Below are 11,949 nucleotides of genomic sequence, written 5' to 3' on the forward strand. Positions count from 1 at the left end.
ACTTTTTAAAAAAAATTAGCTGTGTGTGATAGTGAGCTCCTGTGGTACCAGCTACTCAGGAGGCTGGTTCAGGAGGATCGCTTGAGCCCAGGAGTTCAAGACTAGCCTGGGAAACATCAGAAGACCCTAATTTCTTTAAAAAAAAAAAAAAAAAAATTAAGCCAGGCACGATGGCATGTGCCTGCAGTCCCATTTAACTGGGAGGCTGAGATGGAAGTATCACTTGAGCCTGGGAGGTGGAGGCTGCAGTGAGCTGTGATCGTTCCACTACACTCTGGCCTGAGTGACTGAGTGAGATTGTGTCTCAAAAAAAAAAAAAAGTCTTCAGGAAGGCTCCACGAGCTGTTGGTCCCTTCTTGTAGAGAAGCAGTATCCACATGTCTTATAGTTCCTGAACTCGTGACCATATATTTTATGGTGGCCTGAAGAAGCCTGGCTCTACAGAGTATGGATTGAAAAACCAACAATTGCTGGGCGGGGTGGCTTAGCTGGGTGTGGTAGCTCATACCTGTAATCCCAGCACTTTGGGAGGCTGAGGCAGGTGGATCACATGAGATCAGGAGTTCCAGACCAGCCTGGTCAACATGTCAAAACCTGGTCTGTAAAAAAATTCAAAAAATGAGCCAAGTATGGTGGCACGCATCTGTGGTCCCAGCTACTCGGAGGCTGAGGCACACAAATGGCTGAACCCAGGAAGAAGAGGTTGCAGTGAGCCGAGATCACACCACTGCACTTCAGCCTAGGCAACAGAGTGAGATTCTTACAAAAGAAAAAGAAAAAAATGTAACAAAATAATCATATATATGGATAGAAAGCGCATGTAAAGATAATTATCCCATTATAAAAGACACTGTAAATGCATTTTTTCTCAACTGATTTTTTGAAAATTGCGTAAGTATGTAAGTTGGTCCTGTAACATAGAAGTCTAATGTATGTATTTTGACAATAACAGGAGGTACATGATCACAGATGCTAATAAAAATGATCATAGCTGCTAAAGTAATCCTTATAATAATGTATTGTTGGATTTGTAATATTAATATATGTAATATATATACCACAAAAACAGGGGAAAGAGAATAGTCATATAGGAGTAACATCTACGTATATTTCTTTTTTTTTTTTTTTTGAGACAGAGTCTCGCTCTGTCGCCCAGGCTGGAGTGCAGTGGCACGATCTCGGCTCACTGCAAGCTCCGCCTCCTGGGTTTACGCCATTCTCCTGCCTCACCTCCCAGGTGGCTGGGACTACAGGCGCCCGCCACCTCGCCTGGCTAGTTTTTTGTATTTTTTAGTAGAGACGGGGTTTCACCGTGTTAGCCAGGATGGTCTCGATCTTGTGACCTCGTGATCCGCCCGTCTCGGCCTCCCAAAGTGCTGGGATTACAGGCTTGAGCCACCGCGCCCGGCCCTATTTCACTGGACTTAAGCTAATATAAATCTGAAACTAATTCTGATCAGATATGTATGGCAAATCCTAGAGAAACCACTTTTAAACACTAAAAATATACAGCAAAAATTAATTAAACTGTTGGCCAGGCATAGTGGCTCATGCCTGTAATCCCAGCACTTTGAGAGGCCAAGGCAGGGACATCACTTGAGCCCAGGAGTTTGAGGCTGCAGTGAGCTATGATAGTGCCACTGCATTCCAGCCTGGGTGACAGAGAGATCCCCTGTCTCTAAAAAAGGAAAATAAAATGCTATTTAATGTATTAGAAACTACTCATTTAATGCAAAAGAAATCAGTAAATATCATGTTCGCCATCTTTTCAAATACCCCACTTACAATGGTCCCAGCATAATTGGGGTGGCCCCCATTTCGCAAAGCTGAGGACTGGGTCTTCCCGCAGCTCTGCAGGACCAGATGACACGACAGTGAACAACCACACCATCAAGACTGTCTCAGCCTTCTGCGCCAATCCCGAACCCCATTCCTGCAGACCCTGGGCCAGGACCTAAACCAAAGCTGCAGCTCGCTGGGGCAACATTGATTGCCCAAGGTGAGGACTGAGCACAGACAGCCCTGGGGACTCTCTAGAGCAGACTCCTGATAGTGCAACCAATGGCAAGTGTGAACCGCTAGACAGAATCCTATCTCCAGGTAATGGAGGCCGAGAACTGACAAACCCAGGATATGGGTGCCAAGGCCAATAGGAAACACAAACAGCCTGTTACTAAGTAGAAACTGGACTCTTAAACCCTTAAAAAGTGATAAAAATATTTTCTGCTAGCCAAATTCAAATTTTGTTTGCCTTCCAGAGCATTGAGGTGTACTCACATGTGACCTGGATGGGCACTTTAATTTTTAAATCCAGATCCCAATTCCCACCAGGCTTTCAGTGTTCTTTACTCTCACCCACACATTTCTGATTTTGTTTTTTGTTTTTTTCCCCACACACTCTTGATTTTGAGTGTACCTCTGCCTCAGCCTACTACCATTCAGGTGTTTAACCTTTAAGAACCATGACAAGGAGAATCAAGGCCCTTGCCAGAGTATCAAAACCAGTTCAGACTGGTACAGATGAACGTCGGTAAGCACCTGGACTCTGGTGGGCTCAATGTTTTACTTCAGCCGGAAAACGACGAAGCCGTCAGGTGATGAAATAGAGAAAAGGATGTCTCAACAAGTGAAGGACCCAGTAAACTATCTGAACTCCCAAAAGGGTTTTATGTAGAAGTGATTGTCACATATAAAGATTTTGTTCCAATTACTGAAAAGATCCTCAACTATTGGAAATCATGGACTAGTGGCCCTGGTGCAGAACCAGGATTGGCTGCTGAATTCTGAAAACCAGGACTCGGCTCAACATTTAAATTTGATAGATGCCTTGATTCCCATTTTGTGTTTGTGAAAAGTGTATGTGTTTAATTTTGCTGTAAAACATAATAAACAATAAGCAATAAATATTTTCTTGAAGGAAAAAAAAATGAGGAGAGCAGGCATTTAGTACAAATGATGATTCCAGGATGCACTGTATGGAAGTGGGGAGTGAGACAAAAGAAGGAAGCCTATGCAGGATGCATTCATAAGTAGATTCCCACTGTGGGCAACTATGTTTAGTACTACTGGGGACCTCTAAAAGATGGCGTGGAAACCATTATCCCACTCGAAGGATAACTTTCAGATATACAGTTGTGTAACTTCTCTGGTCGGCAGGGAAGCTGGGTAGGCACCCTCGAATTCCCATACAGGGGCATTAACTCCATAGCACTTCAAGCAGAGAGAAAGCCTCAGGCAGGTGCTTATTGCAAGATTCCTGTTAGTGGCATATGCTAGAGAATGATGAGTGCCCGGGAAATATGGATGAGGTCCTGACACCTTCTGCTACCCACCTGCTGGTCCCTGATTGGTTTCTCTCTCCTTTGGCTTTCAGCAGTTCAGCTCATTTTGCCACTTCTCACAGTGCTTGATGCAACTCTTCTCTTTGCTCCATCCAGAAGAACTAGTATCTTTCCAATGGCCTATTCACTCTAAAATGGAACCACTTTATCAGTTGTAATTAACAATAACTGTTAGTTCCTTTGTGGTTTTTATACCTAAAAAGTTTTGTGTATACAATCAAAACACTTACTGACAAGACTCGAATACAAAGTTATATTTATTTTCAACAATGAAAACAACACAACAAAGTGGAGTCAATCCACTAATTTTTTAAATCGAACACAATGCTTAGCACAAACTATACTCAATAAATAACACATTAACCAAGTAACATTATTCTTAAGAGTCTCTAGGGTTGTGTGCGTGTTTTAAGGAAAACTGAGGGGTAGGTAAACAAAGACATCCTGCAGACTTGACTGAGAAGGGCTCCAAAAAAAGAACAGCCAAAGAGCAGGGTCCCCAAACACTAAGTTAGCAAAATGAATACAGCATTTTCAAAGCAGTCTAGAAATCAGAGCTCACTGGGGGGAAATGACAAGGGTTTGGGGATAATCTGTGTTCAAGGCCTCATAATTAAATCTTCCCATATTTCTAGATTCTTTATTTGGAATCTATACCAATCTAAAGGAGCTTCTGCCAAAGGACAGGAGATTACTTATGCTGCCTGAAATGGCCTATGCCTCCTAAATTTCCTTTCACTTTGTCACTAATATAGCAAGGGTTCCATTCCAACAAAGGATTACTACTATGTAGACCAATTGCTGTCTGGTTTAGATCTTCCTTTCATAAACACATTGATACTTGCTCAAGGAGAGCTGTAAATACATCCAATTTCTTTTCTTTTTATCCCCCTCTACAACTCTGCTTGGCTACAAAATCTAGGACTCACAGAGCAACAGCAGCAATGGTCAAAAAGTAAGTGCCAGTTCCAACGCAAGAACTCTCCAAAGTTCGTTGGTCACAATTTTTTTTAACCACCTCATCTACCATGACTTTTTTTTCTCATTATCTTGCCAATTATTTCTTTCGAAATTCAATCCTCCGAGCTACATTCTGAGCACCAAATTTTTTGACCAATGCCTCCCTGGTATCCTCATCATCTTTTTGCAAATCTATGTCATCTTGTCGGGACCAAATGGGGTATCCATCAGCTCTCTGACCAGATGCTAAGAAGGCGGAAGTAGCCTCCAGCTCACCACTATTTTTTAGGAAGGCCTGTGTAACTGTTGATAGATCCAAGTTAAACTTCTCCATTAACTGCCGAATGATCTTAATGGCAGCTCCCACCTCTGGTTGAGAAACTTTTTCTTCTTCTTCTTCTTCCTCCTCCTCATCAGGCTGTGTTTCTGAGTCTTCCTCAGGTGTGGGTGGATCATCATCACACATAGTTATATGTATTTCAAAATCAGGAGGGCTCTCATCCACCTAGACAGAATGATGAGTAAAACCAGCTCCTAATTACCAAGTCTTGAATTCTTACAATATCTGGTCTCTTCCAACTATCACCCCCTTGCCCTATGCATTCCAATCACATTGGACTTCCTTCAGATCCTCTTAATATGCTGTGTTCCCTCTTACATTTATTCATGTCTGATGTGTATGTATACGTACACGTGTGTGTGTGTACGTGCACGTGTGTGGGGGTAGGGGGAGTATATGTGTATATGTGTGTATAATTGACTACAGTATTTCAATAGATTAGAAGCTACACTGAATATGAAAAATATATGTATATATAAAGAGAGACACACATATATGTGCACACATGTTCATTAGATTTGTTAAATATTTGACTTCACTCTCAAGACTGTAAGCTCCTAAGGACAGGAATTGTATGTTTTGCTCATCACCACATCTCCAATACCTACCAATGACTATACATAATAAGTACTCAAAAAGCATTGCTGTATGAATATATTAGGGCTTCCAAGGTATACTAGTTAGACAGATTACAAAGCATGCTATATGAGAAGAGGCCTAGGTAGGTCATGTTTGAGAGCTGAGTGTTGGAAGTTTATGAAAAATGAACCAAATATCAAATAATAAAACACAGACTACAAAAAGCAACAATCCCTAAATCCTACCAATTCCTGTGCATTCCTTCACTCACCAATTACAGAAGCTTTAGATTATTTCCCTTGTTTGGACTGAAGCCTAACCATTTTTCTTTGTTAATATGAAAAGTTAGGCCGGGCGCGGTGGATGAAGCCTGTAATCCCAGCACTTTGGGAGGCCGAGACGGGCGGATCACGAGGTCAGGAGATCAAGACCATCCTGGCTAACACGGTGAAACCCCATCTCTACTAAAAAATACAAAAAAAAAACCTAGCCGGGCGAGGTGGCGGACGCCTGTAGTCCCAGCTACTCAGGAGGCTGAGGCAGGAGAATGGCGTGAACCCGGGAGGCAGAGCTTGCAGTGAGCTGAGATCCGGCCACTGCACTCCAGCCTGGGTGACAGAGTGAGACTCCGTCTCAAAAAAATAAATAAATAAATAAATAAAAGTTAATTCACAAGACCCTTTATCCTTGAAAAATATAAAATTTGGACCTTTAAAAAACTTATCATTATTGTATGGGTCCTGTCTTTCTCTGTAGCTATTACTAAATATAGGATTCTAACAGAGTAATAGAAGCTAGACTGAATATGGAAGAGCTAAAACATTTCAAAAAAGGTCAAAGTACACAAAAAGCTAAATTTGCTTGATAAAAAAAAAATTACTATAATTAGCTGGGCATGGTGGCACATGCCTGTAATCCCAGCTACCCGGTAGGCTGAGGCAGGAGAATCGCTGGAACCTGGGAGGCGGAGGCTGCAGTGAGCTGAGATGGCAGGCGCCACTGCACTCCAGCCTGGGTGACAGCGAGACTCCATCTCAAAAAAATAGAAAAAAAAAAGTACTATAAACTTTTTGAAAAACATATTGACATTAAAGTACTCAAAGTGGGATGCTTTATACTGTTTATATAACTGTCCCTATTCTACCCAATTTTTCTCCCTTTCCCCCTCAACTTGTCCTGCCAAAAACTAAAAGCTTTGTGAAGCAAAAGCTTCAGGGCAACATGTCTGAAGCCCAGATCAGTCCCATTTTCCATTTTTCCTTTCCATCTTGAAATCCTCTCTCACTTTCCTGAGCCCCAGGTAGATGAAAAAGGTGGATAGGATAATCAGTTTCAAAGAAGAATGAAGGTAGGGACAAAAATAATGAGTAAATCTAGTTAAACATACCACAACCTCCTCAAACTCCCGGGTGGCTTCCACAAGCATCTTTTTGACTGCTTCTTCATTCTCCTGGATTTCTTCCTTCACATACTCTTCTTCAGGCAAATCTGGAGTTCTCTTATTCTGTGGTTCTGTTAAAAAGAACAGGACAGACTAGCAGTAGCCTCTTTTATACAAACCAAAAATATATTGTCTGCTGTGCGAGCTCTGGGCCAGGAGTGAGCCTGCACTTTTTTTTTTCTATCAGAAGACATCTGTTTTTGATTCAGAAGGGTAAAAAAAGTCTAAGACGTGTTCATACACTTATTTCTATGCTTGCTTCTGAAAAGATGTACTATCCAAATGATTATACATTCTTAAACTGCCATATAAAAAATGCTCTTCAAGTTTAATTCATTTTTTGCTTTGTATTTACAGACTTTGCAAATTAACAAAAATGTGTCATAAATTGGGTTCCTTGGGAAACAAACTCTGAGATGGAGACTGACATTTAAAGAATTGGGGAGCGATATTGGGAAAACCTTTGTGGAAGAGAAGGAAAGCAGGAGTCAGCAGAGAGAGAAGCTGATTTATCAAAGAGTTATAAGGCCTCAGCCAAAACCATGGGCAACTCTGGAGCTAGGAAGGCCCTTCAGAATTGACCAAGCTGGGGCCAAGGAGCAGAGACTTTGTAACTCTGCAAATATCAATCATTGGATGGTGGCAGCCCTAAGAAGACAGGACTTTGGGCAAGGCAGCTCTCCTAGCAGCCAAAGGCAGATGTGGGCCACGTACCACAATCCACCATATACCACCTACAAAAAGGAGGGCCTTCTAAATTTAAACATCCTGTTTCTTCTCCTTTACATTTTGTTCTCTGAAGATCTAACTCTGCTCCTTTTCTGCTTACTAAAATATACAACAAAGGGGCAGCAAGAGGGAGTTTTTCATGATGGAATTGCTCTAAATCCCAATTTCGGTGCTGGTTACAAAATATAACATATGTTAAAACACATATAACTGGAAAAGAGAACAGCAGTCCCTCAAAAAATTCAATATAATTTCATGATGACAACCCACAAGGAAAAAGAAAAAATTAAACATAAAATTACTATATGATCCAGCAATTGCATTTCTAGGCATAAACCTAAAATAATGGAAAGCAGGGTCTCAAACACATACTAGTCATACCCATGTTCACAGCCACATTATTCAAAATAGACAAAAGATGGAAATAAGCCAAATGCCCATTGATAGATGAATGGATACACAAAACATAGTATATACATACAATGGAATATTATTCACCCTTAAAAAGGAATGAAATTCTGACACATGCTACAACATGGATGAACTTTGAAGATATTATGCAAAGTGAAATAAGCCAGACACAAAAGGACAAATAGTACATGATTCTACTTGTATGAGGTATCTAGAAAGATTGAATTCATAGAAACAGAAGGTGGAATGGTTGTTTCCAGAGGCTAAGAGGAGGGAGAAATGGGGAGTTAGTGTTTAATAGGCATGTTTCTGACCCCTAAAAGCAGAAAATAATAAAAGGCATGGAGTTTCAGTTTTAGAAAATGAGTAAGTTCTAGATACAGATGGTGGCTGACAGTTGCCCAACAATGTGAATGCACTTAATAATGCCACTGAACAGAACACTTAAAAAACTATTTGAATTGTAAATTTTATGACATATACATTTTACCACAATAAAAAAGTTTTTAAAATGCATGTAATTGTACACCATAAAAAGTTAATTTTACTGTATGTATTTAGTTAAATTCTTAAATAGTAACTTAAAAAGCCTTATCTTTGAGAGATACATGCTAAAACAGATAAAATGATATGATGTCTGGCATTTGCTTCAAAATAGTCCAGGAAGTTGGGATGAAAGGTACAGATTTAAAAAACGCCATGAACTACAATCAGGTGAAGGTGGGTGATGGCTACCTGCAATATAGCTCATTACACTATTCTCTATTTGTAAATGCTTGGAATTCTCTATAATAAAAAGTAAATTACTGTTCATTCACATAATGAAATACAGTGCAATCAATGAGAAAAGAATGAGGAAAATCTTTATGCAGACTACACAAACACTTCAAGATAAATAAGTTTAAAAAAAGTAAACCACAGAGTAAGCTGATGTCTAGTGTGCTAGTACTACTACGAGCAAAGGGGACATGTAACAGACAAGGGACGATAATAAAGGTTGCCTCTAGGAAAGGACCTTAAGGGTATGTAAATAGGGAGACTGCCTTTCAGTATGTACCCATTTGTTCTCTGAGTATATCTACGGGATAAATTCCTAGAACAAAACTGCCATGTTTAAGGGAATATACATTATAAATGTCATCAGATATTGTCAAAATGTCCCCCAAAGAAATTGTATCAATTTCTATTAACAACGTAGGAATATACTTGTTTTCCCATATACTTACTTTGGATATTATCCATTGTATTGACTTTTGCCAATCTTACAGATAAAATATAACATTTCCTTGCTCTGATTTACTTAAAAAAATAAATAACTTGGGGAGCTTTTGTTCTATTTTGTATAATGGAAGCTATCTCAATTCATCAAATAAATACACAACAATTCCAACACATTTATTATCTCACAGGTCTCATGGGTCAAAGTATAGCTTATGCTGACCCTCTGCTCAGGGTCTGATTTACTTTCTCTTTGGTTTTTTTTTCAAGATGGACTCTGGCTCTATCGCCCAGGCTGGAGTGCAGGGGCTTGATCTCAGCTCACTGCAACCTGCACCTCCCCCATTCAAGCAATTTTCATAACTCAGCCTCCCGAGTAGCTGGGATTACAGGCGCAGGCCACCATGCCTGGATAGTTTTTGTAGTTTTAGCAGAGACGGAGTTTCACCATGTTGACCAGGCTGGTCTCGAACTCCTGACCTCATGTGATCTGCCGCCGCTTGGCCTCCCAAAGTGCTAGGATTACAGGCGTGAGCCACCGCACGGGTCTGATATACTTTCATTTAATAACAGAATATTTCTTCATTTGTTTATTGGCCGCTTATTTATTTCCTTTTCTGGGAACTTCCTGTTCTATTTCCTTTTCTCATTTTTCTATTAGTTTTCTTTTTACTTAATGACTTCTTAATGACAAAGAGCTCTTTAGACATTAAAGAAACTAAGTCTATTGCAATGTGTTAGGAATGTTTTTCCAGCATACTCTCTGACTTTATTTATCATGAGAAGTTCTTAATTTTCAGGTAATCAAATATATAAAACTTTTTCTTAGTCTGTTTGGCTTCATGACTTACCACCATGCTAATATTTTTTACTTTTTTTCTTCTGGCAAATCAGGCAGCATCCTGAACCACAAATGGTTCAAAGCAACTCCCACTGTACTGATATATTCATTCATATCTTCTCTTACTCATTTTAGAATTTTCTAATTTTTACATTTACATATCTTATTATCAAAAGATTACTTAGAGGCATAGGATGAATCCAGCTCAATTTTGTCCCAAGTTCCAAACGGCTTGCCAATAGTCCCAACATCACAGATTTAAAAGCAAGGCCTGGACACAGCATGCTGGCTCACACTGGAATCCTAGCACTTTTGGAAGGCCAAGTTGGGCAGATTGCTTGAGCCCAGGAGTTTGAGACCAGCCTGGGCAACATGGCCAAATCCTGTCTCCACAAAAAAAATACAAAAATTAGCTAGGTGTTCTGACGAGTGCCTGTAGTCCCAGCTACTTGGGAAGCTGAGGTGGGAGGATCCACTGAGCCTGGGAGGTCAAGGCTGCAGTGAGCCGTGATCGCACTACTGCACTCCAGCTGTGTGCCAGAGTAAGACCCTGTCTCAACATATACAAATAAAAATAAAAGCAAGGCCTTACATGATGACATACTTCACCCATACACATAGCCCTAACTTCATCTGCTAGATTAATTCTCTTCCTACTCCATTACAGCCACTCTCTTCTCTTAGTGGCTCCAAAAACACACCAGTCACACTCCCACATAAGGGCATTTGCCCTGGCTTCTTCCTCTGCCTGAACACTCTTCCCCAGATATCCACCTGGGTTGGTCTTTCTCTTCCTTCGGTCCCTGCTTAAACATCAGCTTATGAGAGTCACCTTCTCTTATCATCCTATAGGAAAAACCTCCTCCCCAACCCTTTACATTCTTGAATTATTTTTCTCCATAGCCCTTACCACCCCCCAGTTACCATGTTATAAGCTCCATGACCACACGGACTTTTATTTGTTATATTCCAGCGGGACAACAATGTCTGGCACTCAAATATCGGCTGAATGAATGAAGCCGAAACGTCACTTTTACCAAAAACAAAATTCCTACTAAGCATACTGAACAAGAGAAAAAGATTTTACTCCCCAGACTCCAAGTGTTAAATGGAGTAGCCATACAGGCAAAGAAAAGGTGGGAGGATTAGGGAGGGGGAGGAGAAGCAGCATGCCTCCTTAAACAAAAGGGTCTGTCAGTTTAAGTTGTCAATGCCAGATACGTCACAAGTACATCTTAACAGCCTAGCTCTGCATCCTAGTCATACTGAACTCCAATTTTCAACTCAACTGCATTCAAAATTCACTTCACCTAAGCAAGACCAGGAAGAGACCTTCCAACTGCCGAGAACCTTCTTAAGTCCATAGGCATTCAGTTACGCCACAGCATTAAAATGAACAAGTCTGGTACGCTTTTATACTGCATCTACCTGAACATAGCAGCAATCTTTTTTAAAAAGGAGTCTGTGGAACATCTCTTAACAGAAACACAAGAAGCCAGTTATCCCGTCGGTAAGTGGTGGGCAAGAAGGACGAGATAAATTATTATTATCTTTTTTTTTTTTTTTTTGAGACGGAGTCTCGCTGTCACCCACGCTGGAGAGCAGTGGCGCAGTCTCGGCTTACTCCGCTCCCCCGAGGTTCAAGCGATTCTCCTGCCTCAGCCTCCTGAGTATCTGTGACTACAGGAACTCTCCGCCAAGGCCGGCTAATTTTTGTATTTTTAGTAGAGACGTGGTTTCGCCATGTTGGTCAGGCTCCTCTCGAACTCCTGACCTCGTGTGATCCGCCCGCCTCGGCCTCCCAACGTGCTGGGATTACAGGCTTGAGCCACCTCGCCCGGCCAAGAGAGGACTTTCTATATATTCTTTTTGTAACTTTTGAATACAGAACCATGTTAACATTCTAGTCAATGGTAAAGTAAATTAAAACTAGACCAAGAAGCTGGGTGTGATGGCTCACGCCTGTAATCCCAACACTTTCGGAGGCCGAGGCGGGAGGATCGCTTGAGCCCAAGAGTTCAAGACCTGTTAGGGCAACACACCGAGACCCCCATCTCTACAACAATTTTTTTTTTTTTTTTTTTTTTTT

General features: G+C 40.9%; 1 protein-coding gene across 1 annotated transcript in view; it reads right to left on the minus strand.

Moving 5' to 3' along the window:
• Positions 1–3,580: 3,580 nt before the first annotated feature.
• TERF2IP (telomeric repeat binding factor 2, interacting protein) overlaps positions 3,581–11,949 on the minus strand; it is a 12,708-nt gene continuing 4,339 nt past the window's right edge. Inside the window, 3 exon segments of the mRNA XM_011990124.1 lie at positions 3,581–4,806; positions 6,608–6,732; positions 9,233–9,290. Coding sequence (XP_011845514.1) covers positions 4,399–4,806; positions 6,608–6,732; positions 9,233–9,290 — 591 coding nt within the window. The 3' untranslated portion in view covers positions 3,581–4,398.

This window comes from Mandrillus leucophaeus, unplaced genomic scaffold, assembly GCF_000951045.1.
Source record: "Mandrillus leucophaeus isolate KB7577 unplaced genomic scaffold, Mleu.le_1.0 Scaffold37, whole genome shotgun sequence".
NCBI lineage: Eukaryota > Metazoa > Chordata > Mammalia > Primates > Cercopithecidae > Mandrillus > Mandrillus leucophaeus.